Raw genomic sequence first — 21,782 nt, 5'->3', positions numbered from 1 at the left:
GTATATATATTGCATTACTTTAGTGCTGCCTTGTTGTTGTAAAATATGAATTGTACCTTGCCTTCTCTCCACTCCAACTTTATCAATGCATGGTTACGTGAAGCAATAGTTTCTAATGTTCCAAAGGATTAATGACCCTCGTTTGAGGTTTTAATCATTTCATAACTTAGCCATTAATAAACTTTTCCACATGCAAACCTTTGCCTTCCTTTTGTTCTGCAAACCTTATCCCCCTACTTTCAAGCAATTTCAGATTGTACATATGTAACGTTGATACTACATTGAATTTTACTTCTTCAATCTTGTAATCTTTTTTCTCTAGGAAATAATTCATTTCTTCCTCTCAATTTTACTCTCAGCATTTTTTTCCAGTGTGCTGCATTCATGCAGATGTTAATTAGAATATATAGTTTTTAAGAAAAGTAACTGCCGGAAAATGTTAGCCTTCACTAAGATTTTGAGGTTTGAGAAATTAATACCAAACCCGGTTTGTCTGTTCCGGAGTCTGCACAAGGAGCCAATTCCAGTGGCATGGGAAAAACCCAAAATTGGCTGGACAAAACTGAACTTTGATGGATCTTCTAAAGGCAAAGCTGGAAAAGCCAGCATTGGAGGGCTATTTAGAAATCATAAGGCTGACTTCTTACTTGGCTATGCTGAACCTATAGGAAGAGCCAATAGCATTATTGCAGAACTGGCTGCACTCAGAAGAGGCCTTGAGTTGGTACTGGAAAACGGTTGGAGCGATGTGTGGCTCGAAGGGGATGCAAAGACGTTGCTTCAAATCATCGCGCAAAGGAGACAGATTCGATGTGCAGAAGCGCAAAGGCATATTAGTCACATAAACTTGATCATACCAGAGATCAACAACTGCATCTTGACTCATATTTACAGAGAAGGCAACAGAGCGGCTGATAAGTTTGCTCAAATGGGACATTTGTGTGGAAAGCCTCAAGTTTGGCAACACATTCCTCCTAATCAAGTTTTATCCATCATGCATGAAGATGCCGAGGGTAAGATTGTTTTTCGTAAAAGATAAGATTTTAGTTGTTGCTCTTGATCATTGTAATTATTTGATGCACATAAGTTTGCAATTTAGGCAATTGTTGTAAATGGAATCTTAATGCAGTCCATTTTATGTTAAATTCATGCATTGTACTACATTGGTTTACAAAGGGTCTGATGGTAAAGTCCATAACCACTTGTTTTAAGAATCTGGTTTGAAATTAGGTTGTTGGCTTGTAATTTCAAAGCATCTATTTCACCTATAACTGGCAGGTAGGATGTGAGAATTATATATCAGAGTTTCAAGATTGGACTTAGTGGGTTTTACTTAAATATCTCAAACTAATTAATGAAACATGATAATAAGACTATTCTAATCATGATAGTAAAAGAAAATGACAGAGAGAAAGAGAGAGCAGAGGTTTGGGGTTAGTTTAATATAGGTGGTGGAGATGTGTAGTACAACAAGTTTTCAGTACCATAAAACAGTACAGGTAGAAGAGAGCTGCAAGTAACAGAGTTGAGGTTAGAAAGCGAAATGGTAGTACAAGGTCAAGATTCAATACAACAACAACTTGGTCTTGGTGTACTGCGTTCTTTACTGTCATTTGTTGCCACAGCCCACAGACAATATATATATAGTACTTAAGGGTGGCTCAAAATCAAAGCATGCAGATGATGAGAGCTGTGGAGGTTCCAGATTGAAGAAACATCATTGAGTGCAGCGTTGATGAATTGAAATCCTTTCGAAATTTCATCAGCGCTGCACCCAATTATGTTTCTATCCAATTTTGGCAAAGTACTGGCTGGCTTCTCTCGTCTTCTTCTTTCTTTTAGGCCTTTTTCTTGTTGCGCAGCACATTTCAAAGGGCCAGGATCAGCAGCCTGCAGCCCTTTCAGGTTTGGACTTTTCTTTTTTCTTTTTTCCAACCCAATTTTCTCCTCAATTCCGAAAATGAATTTTATGGTTTTCCTTTGCTTTTGACTTTTGAGGAGAGAATAGGAACCAACCAACACCATTGGCAAAAATAGAATTACGTACCTTAAATAAAAAATCAAATTGGGCGAAATAAAATTGTCTTTATTTGTTTACTATATGTACAACGATCTCTGGTTGATGGGATGTCATTGTTCGATGTCACGGTGACGATGTCATTGTGGCAAAAATTTGTGTTAGTAAGTTTATATTCAGAATTAAAAATGCTTATGTTGAATAATGTTCACTCATTTATACGAGTGTGTTTGAGTTTTTTTTTAATAAAAAAAAATCATGTTTGAATTGAAAATAAAAAATGTGTCAAGTGAGAAAATTAAAACAATAAGACTTAATAAGGAAAAATAATTATTTAGCAAAGATAATATAAACGTTACAATGAAAAATGTGTAATACACCCAGGGTTGTGCTTTTTAGAACTCGCAATAGAATGTTGTGTATAGAGCTTATGAAACTGTATACAATGAGTTTTTATCAAAAATAGCCAAAATTCACGCCTTACTTTTATAAATGTCGGTTTTATAAAAACTTTCAAAACTAGCCAGAAGCTCAATTAAATAGACTCAAATACCCTTAAAATTTAAACCCACATAAACCTAAGAAGGAAAACACCATTAGATAAAAGTAGGTAAGTGACACAAGGCAAAGCTACACCCAACAAGAAGAAAAAAAACTGAGCTCCTTCGATTTCAAAGTCTTTTTTCATAGAACCTCTGTTTGTGATGCGAAACCCATTGAATTTCACATCCATGGCAAGCACCAGAGGATTATGACCCAACCCATTAATTTGATTTTTAGGTTCCTTCAAAGTAAAGCTCGCATTTAGATTTGGCTCTTGATTGAAGGCCGAATCATTGGTTTTGATGTGTACATTAATTTGGTTCTCGATGAAGTTGAAGAAGTCATCATTAAAAAAATTCAGATATTTTCAATTTTTCCATGGATTATTTTCCAAACTGTACAAGTTTAATTTTTTTTTAGCGGTTATTGTTTTACAACATTGATGACAAATGAAGTACCTTTGTTGATTAAAAAAAATGGCATGGGGTGGAAGATCTTGGGGTAGCGGTTGGGGTTGGGGCAAATGGTCAGGGAATTCTTGGGTTGGGGAAGATGTTGTTGGGAGTTGGTTGTGGGTATGGAAGAGATTTGGGGTGGGGTGGATTGGAGTTAGGATGGTGGGTGTGACTTGGGAAATCGGGGCCTTGAGGTTGGGAAAGTGGCTTGGGTGTGAAGGTTGACAAGGTGGTGAGTTGTTGAATTAAAAGAAAGAAATAGAGAAGAGAAGAGAAGAGTGGTGACAACAGGGATAGGCGGGGATGGTGGTGTCTTGTTTATTTTTTAGTTTGTAGGTTTATATGGGTTTTTGTTTTGAGGGCATTTGGGTATATTTAACTGAATTTTTGACTAATTTTGAAGTTTTTTATAAAAATTGATATTTTCAGTAAATTTTGGCTATTTTTTATTTTATAAAAATTCGTATAGAAGAACGCAAAATCAAAACAACAAACCCGGTTCGCGTCATTCAACCTCAACCAAAGTGAACCGGTGTCTGCGCTCTACATCGTCAGATTTCAGATCCCAGAGGAAAAGTGAACCGGTTCGCGTCCTCATAAACGGCACAGTCACTCCGGTGACTCTATTCGCCGACGGAGTTCTCCGGTGGTCGGAGAGAGGTCAACGGAGCTTGATCGTGGATAAGGAGGTCCTCGGGTTCGCAGCGGAAGGTCCAAAGATCAGTAACAGAGCCTTAGTGGAAGACGGAGATGAAATCTGCTGCGTCGCGAGCAGAGGAGATGTGGTGAGGAAAGACTTGGTCTTCAAGCCTCTCTCTGAAAACCCGCACAGGTTCTGGTGCCAGAAGCTCCGCGAACACATCGATTCTTCTCTGGGTAATCATCGTATGCTCTATTTGGCTTATGTCTTGTTTGGTTGATAGGAAAATGCAGGAAAGGAACTAAATGCTTGGGAACTAAGTGAATAATGATGTTGAGCTGGAAGATGTATGGAAGTTGAGAATTTTCTTTTCGGCTCTAACAAGAACAATCTGTTTTTCTTTTCCTTTTTGTTGGCTGCGAGTTGGGCTGAACTCATATCGTTGGAGTTCACTCTTTCTCCTCAAGTCATCACGCTTTCCTTGTATAATGTTATTAGCAAAAGCTCAAGTCTCAATGTCAGACCAAAAGAAACTCAAGTCGCATTCATGTCCTCTTGTCTTCTTTTGTTCTGCAAAACTTGTCCCTCTGCTTTGAAGCAATTTCAGATTGTATATATGTAATGTTGATAATACCTCGAATTTTACTTGTTCAATCTTGGAATCTCTCTCTAGGAGTTCAATAATTTATCTCTCAATTTTATTCTCAACACTTTTCTCCAGTAAGCTGCATTCATGCAGATGTTAATTAGAATATATAATTTTTAACAAAAAGTAACTGATGAAATCTTAATGCAGTGCATACTTCTTCAGGAATTCATGCAATGTACTACATTAGTTTCCAAAGGGTGTGATGGTGAAGTTCATCTCTAACAAACGATTGACATGAATCCACAACAATATAAGCCAAAAGCGATTAATTTCCAGATATTGTGTACAACATAATCCTAAGAGAATTAGATAACACATTGAAATTGCTGTGTTTAAGTATAAGAGAAGCATCGAACATCTGAAATGAAAATGAGTGAGTGGCTTTCGTTTCTTTGTGTCAGCAGATCTCAGATATTCATGATTTATAACTTGAAGCAATTGAAGTGCTTCTTTTTTATCTTCTTCATTGACTTGAAGCGAGTTCCCAAGACAATATTTTTTCTTTTCTTTTCCTTTTTCGCTGCGAGTTGGACTGAAATGATGTTGTAAATTGCGGCGTGGGGGGGTTGGCTGGGCTCAGAAATCTAATGTGGAAATTATTTTCTTTTTCGGGGTAAGCTTTGGCAGGCCCATAAAGCACTTCAATTGTTACAGTCCATTCCTGGCCCAGAAACGGGTACATTCAAGAGATTGAACAATTATAATACTAAATTAAATTAATTCGCGGGAAAAGGATGTGATGGTGGACAAAACAAATGTTTGATACAGAATGTAATGTATGGATGTATGGCTGTACTTAAAATTCACGATTACCAACCAGCCATAAAATATTGTAGGTGGGATATTAATGAATTATTTCTTTTACACTTTCATGAGTTCACTCACGTTGGTCCATAAAAATATTAATTTTTATTTTCTAGGGTAATAAATAAATAAACTCTAAGGTTCTACAAGTAGTTTCCTTTCCTATTCCGATTGGGATTATTAATTAGAGCAATGAGTAGCTGATTCGTTTCCTACTTGTTTTTGGAATTACTTGGACTCTCTCTCTATATACATAGAGAGAGCTTGTGGGCACGAGTCTTATATATCTCTCTCTGCAAATTGCAATCAATCTGCACATCAATGAGTCTTAACATGTTGAATCTTGATGATCTCCCTGACCTTGTATTGATAGAAATCATTTGTCGACTTCCCCGTGAATCTGCAGTTGTATGCAGGTGCGTGTCCAAACGTTGGTTCAGTCTACTTTCTTCTAATACGTATTTCCTTCGCCGTTTTCTATGCGTACAAAGTGAGAACCAAAAGCCCATTTCGGGCACTGTCATCTTTACGAATCCAAGGCAACCAGGGAAATTCTTTTCCTCTGAGCCTCCGGAGCGCAAGTTGTCTTTGAGTTTCCTCCCTTGTTTTCAAGGGTCTGTCAGCAGCAACACACCAGAGTATCAACCAATTGTAGTAGGAGCGTGTAACGACTTAGTTTTATGCTGCCCAACCATGAGTTTTCAGCGTGATTACTACATTTGCAACCCCTACACCAGGCAATGGGATGCTCTTCCTCCTGCTCCTCGATGCCCCGAGGAAGTAAGAGTGGGATTCATCAGCGAACCCTATTACTATAATAATGATAAGAACCAGCAATGTGACCCAAAAGAAGAACAAGTAGAAGAAGAAAGTGAAATCCGGGTTAATGTTGAGTACAGGTACAGGGTTGTGCGAATAATTCCTCCTAAACGTCCAGATAAATCCTTGGAATTATTCAACATGGAGATGTTCTCGTCGGAGACTGGCAGATGGACAGAGTCAGTTGTATCATGCCCAAGAAGCTTTCGTTTTAGGACGTTGTGTCGCGATGCAGGGGTTGCGTACAATGGAATGCTCTACTGGTGGAGCTCTGGTGAGGGCTTTATTATTGGTTTGGATCCCTACGAAAAGTCGGGTAAATATTGTTTTCGTTACATTGAGAATAAGCCTACAGATGAGCGGACGTCTGGACCATTTAAGTTCCTAGGTGTGTCTAGTAGAGGGCGTCTGCGAATGTGCCAGTTCACCCTCGCGGATTTTGATGATAACGATGGTGATGTGAAGGTTTGGGAGTTGAAAGATGATCACCAGATGGACATGGACGTGTACAGGGACGTGGACATGGACGTAGTTGCAGGCAACAATGGCAAATGGTGTTTGGCAGGTAGAGTTATCCTGCGCGATATGTATCGGGACAATCCGTTGATCAAGTCATGGACACGTCAAAGACGATGGTATTACTCGATGGAGGTGCTTGCTTTCGACCCAAATAATGAGGACATCTTGTATCTAGAGATTGCTCAACACATTGTCATGTGCAACATTCGTGAAGAAAGGTTAACGGAGGTTTCAAAAACACCGTATTCTTATTTTGAGGTTCACTCTGCGAAACCTGTCTTACCATTTGTGTTCCCGTGGTGGCCGACACCAATACTTACTCGACACAAATCGGCCTCCTCCTCCTCGAATTCCCACTTGCACCGAGTAACTAGTCCTACTAGAACCAGACGAGCCATCAAGAGAATGTTGCAAAAACAAAAAGAAAAGCCAGCTAGTGCTTGTGCTTGCAGACGAGCCATTGCAAAAAAGAAAAGAACTATTATCTACAACAACCACTACTTCTTAATCTAATTCTTTTAAATAAAAGCCCAATAAAATTTGAGAATTTTTCAAGAAACCTCTCTCTCTCTCTCTCTCTAATTTCATAATTGTTTGAGAAATTATCAGAATTCTGAATCTTTTCATCTATATATAATTCATAATAATCTTCCTCATCTCTGCAAATTTGGTTCAAGTTATTAACACAACTAGATAAAGGATGTTTGCTTTGCATGTATTTGGAGGGAGGTGCCAAAAGTCTAAGCTAGCACCACAAAGCCCAGTTGAGTTTTAGCCAGAAAGAAACTATTGCCGTCAGTGAGATGGGAAAAGCCCAAAAGTGGCTGGACCATATTGAACTGCTCGATCGGCTTTGCTGAACCAATTGCATATGCATCGCACAAAATAGAAGCGAAGCATAATTTCTTGTGTAACAAGAATATACATAACACAACAATTCCCTTTGTTTCCATATAATATCCTAATTTCCTTTGTTTCCATATAATATCCTAATTTCCTTTGTTTCCATGGCAAATTGGCATTCTTCAGATAAGGAAAAGCCAGAGAACAATTTCATTAAGGAGAGTCTCAATTGCATTGCATTGGACACTTGTTTTTTATATTTTATTTTTCTGGTTTAATCCAAAAGAAAACAGAAAGGAGGGGAAATATTATGCAGCAAACAAAAAATGTGTTCTGCAAATAAAGAATAAAGATAAGATTTGAGTCTCTTGAGTCTCTAACTGACATATATATAAAAAAACACTAAAAGCATTATCCTGAACTGAAAGCTTTCAATTCCCATATCAATATCAAATTCCAAAAAGTCCAACTTCTAAAAACAAAATACATAAAAACCAACCCATGAATCAAAACAGCATAAAAAATAGCCCCAAAAAAAACAGAGAAAATTGCACCAAGATCCATGAAGCATCCATTTATAGTTACTGTCACTCTATATATTAGCTTGCTTTCAGAGCCTTCAACTGTCGAATGAACATCAAACTACTAAGAGAAAGAAAGTCTCTTTCAATATGAAATTTGCTTTGGTTCAGTGACTCTGCCCAGAATTGTGATTGGGTGGCAATTATCTTCTTGAATCTTAGGATCTGACCCAAATTGAAGATTTCGAGACCAAATTGGACTCTTTCTTTCCATCTAATTACGGAATATGCCCTTTCGCTTGCTCCATTTTTTAGATTAAGCTCTCCAACTGTTTCTCCCAATAAATACAATTCTGAAAACCCCTAAAAATCTCTCTCTGCAATCCTCTACCCCCGCAATTAAAAAGTTTAGCCCGTTCTTATCTTCCACTCGCAAGCGCTTTCCCGAGAAAACCACAAATTTTCCTGGAAAGTCAAAAATCAATTTTCTTGAATGGATGAAGAGGGAGCGTTGCCGGACCATCTGCGCTGTGGCCGGACAGACGGCCGGCAATGGCGGTGCAAACGGAGAGTCATGGACGACATGAAGCTCTGCGAGATTCACTATCTCCAAGGACGGCACCGTCAGTTCAGAGAGAAAGTCCCGGAGTCACTCAAACTCCAGAGAAAGCCTAAAAACGCACCGAGCAGAGATCAAAACCACAACGGCGTCAAAATTAGGGCACGGAAAGTCGACAATTTGGTGAAGTTGTTGAAGAGGAAGCGATCCGAGGAGACGTTGAAGAAAAGTAAGAAGAGGAAGAAGAAGATGAAGTTGAAGAAGAGCGAGTTGAATTTGGAGCTTATACGAATGGTGCTGAAGAGGGAGGTCGATAAGAGGAACCAGACGAAGAAGAAGAAGGTTGTGGAGGAAGAGAGTGAGGATGATGACGATGATGATCATGATGATCTCACCAGAGACTTGCCTAATGGCCTAATGGCAATTTCTTCGTCTTCGTCACAGTCGCCACTGCTTCGTTCCGGCAATGCAGGTTCCAATTCGTCTTCTGATGGTAAGGTTGGGGTTGATATGGGGCCTGCTGCTATGCGGCGGCGGTGCTTTCGGTCCAAGAACATCGAGCCAATGCCTGCTGGCACATTGCAGGCGAGCTCTGACTTTAACCTTTATGATAATATGTTTTTTTGTGGGATTTTGAATTTTTGTTTCTGAGTGGTTTTCTCTTTTGTTCAGGTTTTGCCGTATAATGTGGGGAAATTGAGAAGGGGTAAGAGGAAAAGGTGCCATTGGTGTCAAAGAAGTGGGAGTGGTGTTTCTTCCTGTCTAACTAAGTGTTCGAGTTGCCAAAAGCATTTCTTTTGCTTGGGTTGCATCAAAGAAAGGTTTGTTTTGTGTTCTTTTGGTTATGGTTGTCAAATTTATGTTTGAAATTTAAGAGCTTCGCTCTGTGGAAGAAGTTGCTAAATTGCTGCTTCCATTCATATTTTTATAGAAGTTAAATGTGAAGTTAACAATTCTTATTGAATGGTGCTTGGGTCATAGTTTGAACTCTAATAGCGTGAATGCATGAACTTCATTTTTGAAAGGGGTCATTTGTATGGTATTCTGTACTCCTCTCATTAAAAATAAATAAATAAATTGCAGAATCAGGTGCTTAAGAATCGAATTTTCATCAGTTAATCATCAGAATATCAGCTCATGAACCAAAAGTAAGAAATCAATCAATTCAAAGCAAATAAATACTGGTGTGAAATACTGAAATGTATCTATCTTTCTTTTGATCAGAAAGTGATAAATTTTAAGAAAACTTTATGAACAACTTGGATTTTGCTGGCACATTAGCAAATTCACTCTTGTCTGCACATGTAGTAATCTACCAGAAGCCATGGTTTTGTAGAATGTTCTGCATCTTACAAGATGAAAAGACGAAAGAAAAAAAATTGATAGAGACAAAGAGAGAATCCAATTATCTCCTTTATAGCCAAAGCTGACATTGCATTGCTAGAAACAAAACTGAGTGAAGATAATATCCTTATGCTCCTTAACTGTATGCTTTAATTCTTTTCCTTGTTATATGGGATGAGGTTTGATGACTCTTGTTGCCTAAAACAATTTAGGTATTTTGATACACAAGATGAAGTCAAGATGGCATGTCCAGTTTGTCGAGGAACTTGCACCTGTAAGGAATGCTCTGAAAATCAATCAAAAGACGCTGAAAGTAAGGTCTGACATTAAAGTTAGCTGATTTGTGAACTAGATCATGCTTATTGCGATATTGTATGCTGATACTTTAAATCGTTCATACTCCTTTTTTCAGGATTATTTGGGGGTTAAGAATAAAGTTGAAGTAATATTACATTTCCATTACCTGATCTGTATGCTTCTTCCTGTGCTAAAACAATTAAACCAAGATCAGAAAGTTGAGCTAGAAGCAGAGGCAAAAATGAGAGGTAGTGTGCCATTCTTCTCAGAAGGTTGCTCTTTGCACCAACTTTAACGTCGATAACTAAAAACCTTTTTTTTTTCTTTGTTTTTCCTTTCATCTTCATAATAACAGGGGAAAAACTATCTGAAGTTCATATCAAGCAGGCTGAATATAGCTGCAATGAACAACAGTGCTGGTATGTTCTATACTTCTGTAATGTTTTAATAGTTTAAATGAAATTTATGTAATATTCTTGCATTGATTCTCTGGTGCACCATTGACTTTTGGAACAGCAATAAATGCAAAGCTTCAATTGTGGATCTCCATAGAAACTGCCCAAATTGTTCCTATAACCTTTGTTTAAGTTGTTGTCGAGATATTTTTAACGGGAGCCTCCTTGGAGGTATTAACACATCTCTCTCAAAGCACTCTAACAAAAAGAAAAATTGTGCCCCTGGTAAGGGGCAACTTTTAAAGAAGCCAATGGCCAACCGTAAGCAAAATGTCCGCAGTTTGTACCTTTCTTCTTCTGCATCAGTACTCAGCTTGAAAACTTGTAATGCTGTTAAGGGTATATCTTGCCCACCTAAGGAGTTCGGAGGTTGTGGTGACAGCCTCCTTCATTTGAGATGTGTTTTCCCATTAAGTTGGATCAATGAGCTAGAAGTAAGTGCAGAAGAAATAGTTTGCAGCTACGAATTTCCAGAAACTTCTGACATGTCTTTGTGCTGCACACTATGTTTGGGCATGGACCAGAAAGTTGATGGAATTCAACAGTTGCAAGAAGCTGCTGTGAGAGAGAACTCAAATGATAACTATCTGTACTACCCCACGCTGTTGGAGATACATGGTGATAATGTTGAGCACTTTCAGAAGCACTGGAGTAAAGGTCATCCTGTTATAGTTCGAGATGTACTTCAAACTACATCAGATTTGAGTTGGGATCCAGTGTTAATGTTCTGCACTTATCTTGAGAGGAGCATTGCTAGCTATGAAAACAACCAGAATTCACACGAAGCTATCCACTGCTTGGATTGGTGCGAGGTCAGTGATTTCCACTACTTGAAGATTAAAGGTTATAGAATTATCACCCACTGTTTTTTTTTTTTTTTTTCCTAAAAGAAGAAATATCATATGGCAGGTGGAAATTGGAATCAAGCAGTATTTTATGGGTTCATTGAAGGGGCAGGGACAAAGAAATATGTGGAATGAGACACTGAAGTTGAGGGGTTGGCTTTCTTCGCAGTTATTTCAGGAACAGTTCCCAGCTCATTATGCTGAAATAATACGAGCTCTACCACTTCAAGAATACATGAATCCCATGTCGGGTCTTCTAAATCTTGCGGCAAGGATGCCACAGGAAATCCCAAAACCTGATCTAGGTCCCTGTGTTTATATTTCATATGGCTGCACTGAGCAACTTGTACAGGCTAATGCAGTGATAAAGCTATGTTATGACTCATATGATGTGGTATGCATTGAAATCATCCCTTCTACATTGCTGTCTAGTTTTTTTTTGTCTTATTATTTTATGTTGGAAATGCTGTCTCTTTCCATTTATGCTGTAATGACACAATTAGGCACAATATCATATCAATTGTTCAGGTAACTGTAAATGCTTTCCATGCATATTATTTGAATTTATAGAATGGTACCTGTAGAAGTGTCACCTCATCAAACCAACGTCACCAAGCATTAATGTAACTTTTGGTAATTTCTTCTTAATTGTAATTTTTAAACTAAATTAGTAAAATTTGGGTTGAATTATATAGAGAAAACCGTAAGCCTTTGATAAAGCTTCACCTCTTGCATTGGATCTCTAACATTTGAATTTGGGTTATCTGATTTTATGTTAAAGATTATTTTTGCATAGGTAGTATTTATTTTTTAATCTATCTAAGTTTTATATTCCATTTATTCTGTTTATGCATGTGACCCCAGGTTAACATTTTGGCACATACATCAGATGTCCCTATCTCTGAAGAACAAGTTTCTAAAATAAGAAAGTTGCTGAAAAAGCACAAGGCTCAAAATCAGAGGGAGTCTTCTAGAGCTACTTCTGAACAAACTATTGCTAAAAAAGTCAAAGGAGAATCAGTTTTGCATAGTGAAACCATGGAAGAAGCAGGGTTGCATAATGTGATTGGAGAAGAGATGCATTTACGCAAAAGAGTTGCTAGAGAATCTTGCTTCTCCGCACATGCAGCATGCACTAGGAATCTCAAAGAAAGTAATATGCCCCACGATGGGGAGTCTGATTCTGAGACTGATTCTGAAGCTACACTAAGTAGCTCTGAGACAATCGATGATGATGCTGAAACGTCCAAAGATAAAATGTCTCAGGTTCTGCTTGAAAGCTGCAATGGCTATAAAAGGAAAACCTTGCCTGAGTCTTGTGGTGCCCAATGGGATGTTTTCCGCAGACAAGATGTTCCAAAACTTATACAATATCTCAGAAGGCACTCTAATGAATTTACTCGTAAATTTGACATTCATAAGCGTGTAAGTCCAAAACCTAAAGTTACTGCTTTTGGGCAGATCAGGTTAAACTCTATCTTACTTTTTAACTTCCACACCTACTGCAGGTTGATCATCCAATTCTTGATCAGAGTTTCTTTCTAGACTCAAGTCACAAACTAAGGCTTAAGGAGGAATTTAGTAAGTATAATTCATGGCATTTCCATCACTGGTTGATTTATGAATAACTGAAGTTAACCCACCACTCACTATTACCAGAAATTGAACCTTGGACTTTCGAGCAACGTATTGGAGAAGCTGTCATCATCCCTGCTGGATGCCCATACCAGATTAGGAGTCCTAAGGTAGCATGTGTAACGCTTTCATGATCTAGTGTTTAGAAAACCATTTGAATCTTTCCTGCTTTTACTTCTTTTGACTTTTTGGAGTGGTTACCAAGAATGTGTAGCAGATTTACACTTGTTTGCATATAAAGTTATAGTGTCCCCCAATAATCACACATCATTTTGCCAAATTAGTAAAACTCTTTTGGATTTCATGTGTTTCTCCCATCTTATTAAATTTGTTAGAAGACTAAATGACATTCATGATACATTATCATAATCTTGTACATTCTGTTTATTTTGGCATGCAGTCTTGTGTACATGTGGTGCTGGACTTTGTCTCACCTGAAAATGTTAATGAGTGCATCCAGTTGACTGATGAAGCCCGTCTGCTTCCAGAAGATCATAAAGCAAAAGTTGACAAGCTAGAGGTGAACTTTCAATGATCCTAGTACCAATGTCTTATTTTCTCCCTCATATGATTACAAAGTTGATCAGTGATTGAAAGTGCCTACCTTTGTCATGAAAAACAGGTGAAGAGAATGGCCCTTTATAGTATTAGTTCAGCAATCAAAGAAATACGTGAGCTTACATGTGCAATGTAAGTGCCACTGCTGGGAAAGACATTTATCTCGTCTGTGCTTCCACATGTGGCACCCAAACATCTTTCCAGAAAAAGAGAAAAGAAATGGAGATTCTTGAAAATATCAAGATGTTGCATGACAGTTGGGAATTCAAATGATTGCCAAGTATCCACTGCATGTTTGTAAATGCTGCATGCTCAGGCTTTAGGTGCCCAAAATTGTTGGACTGTATCCATACCTCCAATAAAGAAGGTATATAGAACTCGTATTTTTTTAATAAATCATATTTGTGTCATTGAATAGTATACGGGATGGCAATTTTTGTGTCTGCGTGCGTGCGTGTAAACCTTTCACCCAGTGATGCGTATAATGTCACAAGGTCTCTGTGCTTAAACAATTATTGGTGCTTTAGCAAAGCATGTGAAAGTATTGTATATAGTGGCTGTTGGAAAATATAAGCATCAGTTTTGTTCACTGCTATGTCGATTACTGCAGGGTTGTCTAAGCACCTGCCATGTTCCATTACAGGTAATGGTTAGATGATCACGGCTATATAGTTTCTAGGAACATCTGGAAACCGCTTCAGCTAATGGAGATTCTACAGATGATTCATTTTTATTCTATTGTACAGAGAATTGTTTATTCTTTGTTCCTTTGTTGCAGCCTCGACAAACGAGCGCAGTGTTCCCCCAGTGTTACTATTCTCTTCTTCTGCTCGGCGACGTCCCCTTCCCAGTGGAGAGAATAAGTTTCTCAAAGCCCTGCTTGGTGTTGCCAATTATTTTCATTTCACCCTTAAAATGTTTGTGGTGTTTGGGACTTGAATTGGAAGATGAATTGGTAACCTTGATTGCTATGGAAATCCAGTCCCGGTTTCCCAATCGTCCATGGGCATAAGATAGGACTTGGGCATTTTCAGATGGCACAAGAGAGGATTTGGCTTCCGTCACTTTTTGAATAATGTATACAAGTTTGTTAAAAATAATCCTGCACTTGTGCCATTACATAAGTAGACAGGTTCTCTTCCTTTTTAAGTTTTTACCAGAAGAAAGCATGTACTTTGTATTCTCATTTTTATAGCTAGCAATCGATCGTTTTGTTTGGCAACTGTATTTGCACGCGGAAGTTGGTCATCATTTTTTTCGCTATTTATATAAAAACATTAGGATTTAAGGACTTGAGGAGCTTTCTAAGGTGAAAAAATGGAATTGCAGGAAGAAGGGGGGATAAAATAGATTTCATGTATAAATGTAAATGATAATCATCAACTAAATATGTATACAGATGTGAAAAGAAATGGTCAAAAGAAAAAATTGGGCAATTGGCATCAAGAACAATCATTCACGTTAATCTGCAACATGGACGAGTTTCCAAAATACACCTAGATAATTATCTTCCTTCCATTCAAAATCAAAAGTAACAAAATGCAAGCTGTACAGAAAAGTATATTTAAAATAAAAGAATAGAATCACTTTATTTCTGTCTTTTACCTCTACTGTTTTTGCTTGTGAATTGTGAGGCTTCAAAAACAGTAATGCTTTTGATAAAAACAAACTAAGTATAGAAGGATTGAACCTTCAAAACGTATTGCAATTTCCAAAACCAAAAAAATTAAATAAATAAAGATCTAAATATTCATGTCCACTTCTTGGGACTGGTATATTTTGGATTTTATAACTGTCAAAATTGTGTAGTAATCGTAGCATTAGCACTGACAAGACCTTATGGAGCCATTAGCCCCTCAATCGTGTAGGAAAGGGACTTTGCCCAGTCAGCTTTGAGAAGCAGTGTTTGCAACGTTTGCATCACATTGTACCCGGGATCAAGTTTCCGCTGCCATCCCTGCAAAACATAATCAGTGAGATTTGTATAAGATCAGTTATTGATGACCACACCAATGATAATATAAATTGGAGCAAATTGCCTCTCAGATTTGTATACAATCAGTTATTGTCTATTTCGGCTACTCATGGTAAACCTATTATAATACAAAAAATTATCGTATTTGTTTTTCTGAGACAATTAAATTAAATTTATAAAGAGAAAGGAGTACAGAATATATGACCAACAGACAAAAGCAGAAAAACAAAACGGTGTGAAATAAAAAAGAAAACACAACTTGATAATCTGTGTGTGCTTTAATTTAATGTCTTTGTACTTATAAATTGCACATGCCTATATAGCAAAGATTACAGAATTTCATAAGAGAATTTCCATGCTTCAGCTGCAGTAGATAAAGGAAAAAGAAATTACCTCAAGAACCAAAGTGGTTACCATGACAGTACAGACATTGCCATCAACATTGACTCTATGACGCCTAACTTTCTCCAGTAACTGCTGCATACACTCAGCAGGATGTACCAGATCACCTTCTGGAGTACCCCAGAAAGCGAATGACTCCTCCACTTCCTGTAAAAAGAAGAAGATTAGAAACTTTGGCCAAAAATAGACTAAAATCAAATACAGAATGTAGATAAAGGAGGGAAACTTGTAACAATAGCTTCCTGAGTTCATAATATCACTGAGGAACTGCATTTGTCTACAACCATAACACACACAATGATGAATAAACGAACAACGGAGTGAATACTACACATATATCACATATTTCAATTGTGCTTGACAAAATTCACGCTTTGAGACAAGAAAGTATTACCAGGGGAAGTTGGATTGAAAAGCAATATGAAATTCTTTCTTTGCATAATCTTAAGCATAAAGGAGGAATATATATTTAAAGGGAAAATATCAAACTTGCAAGTTATTTAATAAGGAACACCCAAACAAGATAAATGCAACGGATCTCCAGAACTGTTAAGGAAAAACTAACAAGGCAAGACCTTTGAAGGTGAATTAGGGTTCAAGAGAGTTGAGTTTCATAAACAAACATAAAATTACTAATGAATTTTCCAAGTTCCAATTGAAAAATCAAATCATACAACCTTATCCCAATCATTCCTAGTAATAAATTTAAGATGCCTAACAATTTTACCTCAATGAAAGCCTTCGGATCTGGGCACTTCTGTTGCTTTGATAGTCTGAGCGTGCACTCAGCAGCAGTACGCCCATCACGAAGAGCAACAGCCTTGAAAAATTCCACTAAATTTACTCTATCACTTTTAGAGAGTTCAGCAGTCATGCCTACGTCAAGGAAAATGACATGAGGCTTTGATTTGAAGAGTCGCTTCCGAGAAGACTTGCTCTGAGCCACCCGGACAAGGATATTTCCAGGATGCATGTCTGCATGAATAAAGTTGTCCACCTGAAAGAAGAAATTCTGATAACTTAGAACATACTGAAAAGTAGCAAAGACCAGAGCTTCTGAGCTCTCAACTAATAATTAAACCACAAGAAATCAAGGAGAATCTCTCTCTCTCTCTCTCTCTCTCTCTCTCTCTCTCTCTCTCTCTAGTTACTTGCCCATTTTTAGAGAGGAGATGGTGGAAGTTAGAACAATACAGAGAAAAAAAATCAACCATGTAAATTAACATGAAAGACATAATTTGTTGGGCTCATGTTTCAATATACTAAACAAAAATAAAAAGAAAACGATAAACATGAAGGATAAGATATTAGAAAGATAGTAGTTTTCCTACCTTGTTTTTTTCTTTTTTTATGGATTTGTTATGTATTCAGACCACATTCAGGTATATCAACTGGTATAATTCACAAACTTTAAGACACAACAAGATGCTTATAATATGTTTACACAATTCAATCAAAATAGTCCAAAAGCATAAATGCATTGCAAGCATCATCCAAGGTATATATATGTTACCAGGAGCATCTTCAAAAGTGCGTGTGTCCCAATGTGAGCAAGTGCAGATTTAATCCGATCATGGCCTTCAAGATCATCGACATAGTGTGAGACACATTCCCCTTGTTCATAAGTTTCCACCAAAACAGCAGGATGCACAAGTGGATACAAAGGCTTGGGGAAAGAGACATCCTTCCATCTACGGAAATTATATATAAAGCGACTCAAATGGGCAGCTTCCCTTGCAAGATCAACTTGAGACATCATAAAAACTGCAAACTGCTGTACACTCTCATCCAATCTCCACCACTTTAAAGCAGGAATGAACTTTGAAATTTTTGCTACCAGATTGATTATAACAAAATCTCTCCTAATCGATTCACCAACACCAGGATGCCTAACCTTTACAGCAACTACTATGGGCTTCACCTGTTGACCAGGGTACCTAAATCTTAAAGTAGCTCGATGCACTTGAGCAATACTTCCAGATGCTACTGGTTTCTCTTCAAAATTATCAAAAATCTCAGGGAGCTTGCGGCCAAACGCTCGTTCGATAGTTTTCTTCGTGTAGGCAAAGCTATGTTCAGGAGCTTTGGTGTGAAGCTCTGAGAGCTTGGTGCATAAATCTCTCGGGAAGAGATCAGGCCGTGTAGCTGCCCATTGACCCCATTTGATGAAAGCTGGACCTGCCAATTCCAATGTACGGTGAACAACATGAAGCCACAATCTCCTAAACTCAGGTCCACAGCAGTCAGCAAAAGCAGCCATCATTATACTGGGTGAGAACAAGATCCCTAGATAGAGTGCTCTCATAACCAAGATTGCACCTTCGAAAACTGAAAACACTAATGAGGTCATAAAAGCATGTCCATCTTGTGCACGCATGTACAATGTATTTGGTGATGGGTGGTAGTCCGTTTCTGAAAAAGACCTCTGCGCCCATGCTAGCTTCCCACTTGTGATGGCAAAAATACCAGGAAGTATGAGATTAGAGCGGGTTACAGCCAAGCTGAAAGCTTGAGCAATATTAGTTATACCTGAAAATCCACGACCATTAAAAGAAAATTTATCGGAGAGCCTTTTCCAAGCAAGTTGGGCATGATGTCTCACTGCACTTCTTGCTGGAATGACCGCAAAACTCCTGGAATAATTACTCCGGTAAAAAATGTTGGCGGTATTGTACAATGAGAATGGGGTATTTCCTCTAGCGGGAAACGTATAGTCCCTGTAGAATCTGTATTGGGGAAGACGGAGGCCAACTCTAACAAATGTCCCATACTTGTCCGCTTCTGGACACCTGTGTTTCTGGCTTGTAACAACGGAATTTGCAACTTTCCTAAAACCTCTGAACGTCAAAAATCTGCGTTGCAAATATCAAGCCAATTAAATTAGCACAATACCATTTCCATTGGTGGAGAAAATTTAAGAAATTCAAGGCTTGCTTCATTTCTCAGCTCCCTTTCTCATTTGCAATATATATTCATTTTTCGAAAGGAAGAGCACGAACTATAAACAATTACGCGAATTCCAGTGCATCACCACAAATTAAAAGGCGATTGGATCATCAGGAAAAAAAAAAAAAAAAAAAAAAAAAAAAACTAACCCTAGCTGAAGCAAAACGATAGAAAACCAAAAGAAAGGCGACGGACCTTGACATGGTGATCGAATCTGAGGAAGACTGGTCGGAGCTAAAATGCGCTGATGTAGGAGGAGGTGTGAGGTTGCAGTAACCAGCATCTTTTCCTCATGGACTCTAGCCTTAGGCAACGTCCTTGTTCATGCTCGAGAGCTTTTGATATTGATTTTCCGGATTGTTATAGGTCGGCGAGTTTTAGGGTTTCAGACAACGTAAACAAACAGCAGCGGATCAAAAGCTTGGATCGGAAGAAGAAGAAGAAGAAGAAGAAGAAGAGAGCGGCCTTGCCGTGGGTAATTGGGTCGTTATTGGGCCCAGTCTCGTGGGCCTCACGCAATGCTACTTTTCTTAGTTGCCGACCAATCGGGAGATATTTGATGCGTTTAATAATAGCTTTTAATATCACCCGTATACTGGGGAAGAGTCTTTAGTTTCCAATGGAGGGCTTCCCATTATTACCCAAGTTAAGTCTGTAATTAGAATGCGCTAATAAAGAATTTACCCGGAAAATCCAATGCTTTTAATTAAAATGATTAAATATTAACAATATGTATATATAAACCAACGAAATTGTATTTATAAAAAACTATAATTCAAAATACAGTAAATAAATAATAAATGAAACTCACTTGAATTCGAGACAAAGACTTGCAGATTTGATGCAATGTCTTAAAATTTAAAAAAAAATATTAATTCGAAACTAAAAAATTAATTTAAATCTGAAAGTGCCCCAAGGCCCAAGGCTCATCTTTTGACAATTAAATATTATATATTATTTATATAATATTCAATGCCCAAATTGATTTTGAAGCCCAATTAACTTACATTTGCTAAGTGTGGGACTTCCACACTTATAAAAACTTCACTCTTTATTCTTTCTACCAATGTAGGACAAATGTCTTTGAAATTTATTCAAACTTCCAACAAACTTACATATAAGAACATATTTAAATAAGTGGTTAATCATGGTATTCTTTCAATTCAAATTTTAAATTATATAGTCCTGATACTTTTACTTATGTTTCTCTTTCATCATTACCATCAAGTTTGCGCTCAAGTTTCACTTCAACGGGGATTTTTTATTTCAATATGTAAGGTGACATTATTGACTTATCTCCTATAATTAACAAGCAGATTCTGACTTATTTCACCGGCTTAAAATGGGAATTGTTTGGCAAACAAGGGATCCCTATGTTTTAATTATAATTTAATATTTTAAAAAAAATTAAAAAGTACAAAATAATTAATTACTATTTATTAAGTCATTTATAAAAAAGACTAAGATATTAATTAATTACATATATTAAATTAAATAAGTTAGCCAAAAAACAAAAGTAAAGAAACTAATTTTCGACTTTAATTTTTTTTTAAAAAGAGCAAAAACACTTATGCCGATGAAATTTCGTCAGGAGATGTCTAATCCGGCAAATTTTCGCCGGGATAAACCTATGCCAACGAAAATTCGTCGGGAGAGGTTTTTAAAAAAAATAAATATAAACTTAGTATCTTTAGCTCAATAAATTTTTTTTCAAATTTTCTTTTCAGTAATTAAATAATATCTTAACCTTATTTATTTAATTTCATTAGTATTTATTTATTGAATAATTACTATTAAATATTTTAATTAACTCCATAAATTATATTACTTAATAAATAGCAATTAATTTTTTTAATATTTTTTTTATTTCATAAAATATCTAAATACTAATTATTCACTAAGTAAATAATAATTAAAACAGATTTTGCTATTTAAAAGAGAAATCCAGATTTTGCTATTTAAAAAAGAGAAATCTAGATTTTTGCTATTTAAAAGGTATAGCCGCGCGGCTATACTATTAAAATATTCTATTTATAGAGTATGTCCGCACGGCAATACTTCTAAAATATTTTATTTAAAGAGTATAGTATAGCTGCAAGGCTAGACCTTTAAAATCTTGTATTTATAGTGTATTGCCGTGCGCCTATACTCTTTAAATATATTTCCGCATTGCATCAACATTAAAAATGTGGATTTCTCTGTAGCGAAGCTGAGCCTTAAGATAATGTATCAATTAGACACGGTGCATATTTCTAGCTTTGTTCCTATGCGTGCGCTTATGGTTGAGGGAATATTTATGCCTTGTTTGTGTGTTGAATGTGTATGAGGAGTGATACGAAGAGGTTGCTTATCTTTTTAGGTTCCCTTTGTCATATTTCCTTATATATATTCGAACATTTAAACCTCTCTCGATGAAATTTCGTCGGCAAGTTTATGCCGGCAAATATTTGCCAGATTAGATATCTCCCGACGAAAATTACCTCTGCCGATGAAACTTCGTTGGGAGATGTCTAATTCGACAAATGTTCGCCGTAATAGACTTGTGCCGATGCAAAATTCGTCGGGAGAGGTTTTTTTTCAAAATAAATATAAACTTAGTATCTTTGGTTCAATATATTTTTTTTCAAATTTTCTTTTAAGTAATTAAATAATATCTTAACCTCATTTATTTAATTTCATTAGTATTTTTTTAGTGAATAATTAGTATTAAATATTTTAATTAGCTCCATAAATTATATTACTTAATAAATAGCAATTAATTTTTTTAATTTTTTTAATTTCATAAAAGATTTAAATACTAATTATTCACTAATTAAATAATAATTAAAACATAACTACTAATTAAAGTAATTTAAAAAGAGAAATTCAGATTTTGCTATTTAAAGGGTATAGCCGCGCGGCTATACTCTTATATTATTCTACTTGTAGAGTATAGCCGATCGTCTATACTGTTGAA

The 21,782-nt window shown here is 36.8% G+C and overlaps 3 protein-coding genes and 1 long non-coding RNA gene across 7 annotated transcripts; 3 read left to right on the top strand and 1 right to left on the bottom strand.

The window, feature by feature from the left end:
• The first annotated feature begins 1,387 nt into the window (after nt 1-1,387).
• LOC110757956 (uncharacterized) lies at nt 1,388-4,309 on the top strand. The gene is made up of 2 exons (XR_015835278.1): nt 1,388-1,905; nt 3,485-4,309. It is a non-coding gene; the product is annotated as an uncharacterized LOC110757956 (long non-coding RNA).
• A 1,120-nt stretch (nt 4,310-5,429) lies between these two features.
• LOC148295321 (F-box protein At3g57590-like) lies at nt 5,430-6,959 on the top strand. Its single transcript, XM_088252467.1, has one exon. It carries the CDS (start codon nt 5,430-5,432, stop codon nt 6,957-6,959), a length of 1,530 nt encoding a protein of 509 aa, XP_088108593.1.
• Nucleotides 6,960-7,735: 776 nt separating this feature from the next.
• B160 (protein) lies at nt 7,736-14,725 on the top strand. Of its 4 annotated transcripts, XM_088251762.1 has the most exons (14): nt 7,736-8,954; nt 9,042-9,190; nt 9,926-10,031; nt 10,126-10,258; nt 10,366-10,429; nt 10,527-11,277; nt 11,375-11,704; nt 12,175-12,735; nt 12,819-12,891; nt 12,970-13,055; nt 13,346-13,465; nt 13,568-13,870; nt 14,114-14,146; nt 14,282-14,725. In XM_088251762.1, the coding sequence occupies exons 1-12, from the start codon at nt 8,304-8,306 to the stop codon at nt 13,637-13,639; spliced, it is 3,096 nt and encodes a 1,031-aa protein (XP_088107888.1). In that variant the 5' UTR covers nt 7,736-8,303; the 3' UTR covers nt 13,640-13,870; nt 14,114-14,146; nt 14,282-14,725. The 4 variants fall into 4 exon arrangements, with proteins under 4 accessions (XP_088107888.1, XP_088107887.1, XP_088107886.1 ...); XM_088251761.1 differs by lacking the exon at nt 14,114-14,146; XM_088251760.1 differs by lacking the exon at nt 14,114-14,146 and having other exon boundaries at nt 14,147-14,725.
• Nucleotides 14,726-15,066: 341 nt separating this feature from the next.
• On the bottom strand, nt 15,067-19,356 carry LOC110757989 (Protein kinase superfamily protein). Its single transcript, XM_021959762.2, has 5 exons — nt 19,022-19,356; nt 17,394-18,732; nt 16,608-16,877; nt 15,872-16,027; nt 15,067-15,460 (listed from the first exon to the last, which is right to left on the bottom strand). Exons 1-5 carry the CDS (start codon nt 19,027-19,029, stop codon nt 15,341-15,343), a joined length of 1,893 nt encoding a protein of 630 aa, XP_021815454.2. The 5' UTR covers nt 19,030-19,356; the 3' UTR covers nt 15,067-15,340.
• Between the last annotated feature and the right edge of the window lie 2,426 nt (nt 19,357-21,782).

Source organism: Prunus avium, chromosome 4 (genome assembly GCF_965620075.1).
Source record: "Prunus avium chromosome 4, drPruAviu1.hap1.1, whole genome shotgun sequence".
NCBI classification, from domain to species: domain Eukaryota; kingdom Viridiplantae; phylum Streptophyta; class Magnoliopsida; order Rosales; family Rosaceae; genus Prunus; species Prunus avium.
The sequence above is the reverse complement of the archived record's forward strand: the minus strand, read 5'-3'. Positions and strand labels throughout refer to the sequence as shown.

Bases quoted from the DNA above. Each gene is read 5' to 3' on its own strand.
- LOC148295321 (XM_088252467.1), top strand. From the start codon at position 5,430: ATGAGTCTTAACATGTTGAATCTTGATGATCTCCCTGACCTTGTATTG.
- B160 (XM_088251761.1), top strand. From the start codon at position 8,304: ATGGATGAAGAGGGAGCGTTGCCGGACCATCTGCGCTGTGGCCGGACA. The intron at 12,892-12,969 runs GTAAGTATAATT...CACTATTACCAG, and splicing joins AAGGCTTAAGGAGGAATTTA to AAATTGAACCTTGGACTTTC. The intron at 13,056-13,345 runs GTAGCATGTGTA...TTTGGCATGCAG, and splicing joins ACCAGATTAGGAGTCCTAAG to TCTTGTGTACATGTGGTGCT.
- LOC110757989 (XM_021959762.2), bottom strand. The intron at 16,878-17,393 runs GTAACATATATA...TTCTTCTTTCAG, and splicing joins CACTTTTGAAGATGCTCCTG to GTGGACAACTTTATTCATGC. The intron at 16,028-16,607 runs GTAAAATTGTTA...TTCTTTTTACAG, and splicing joins ATCCGAAGGCTTTCATTGAG to GAAGTGGAGGAGTCATTCGC.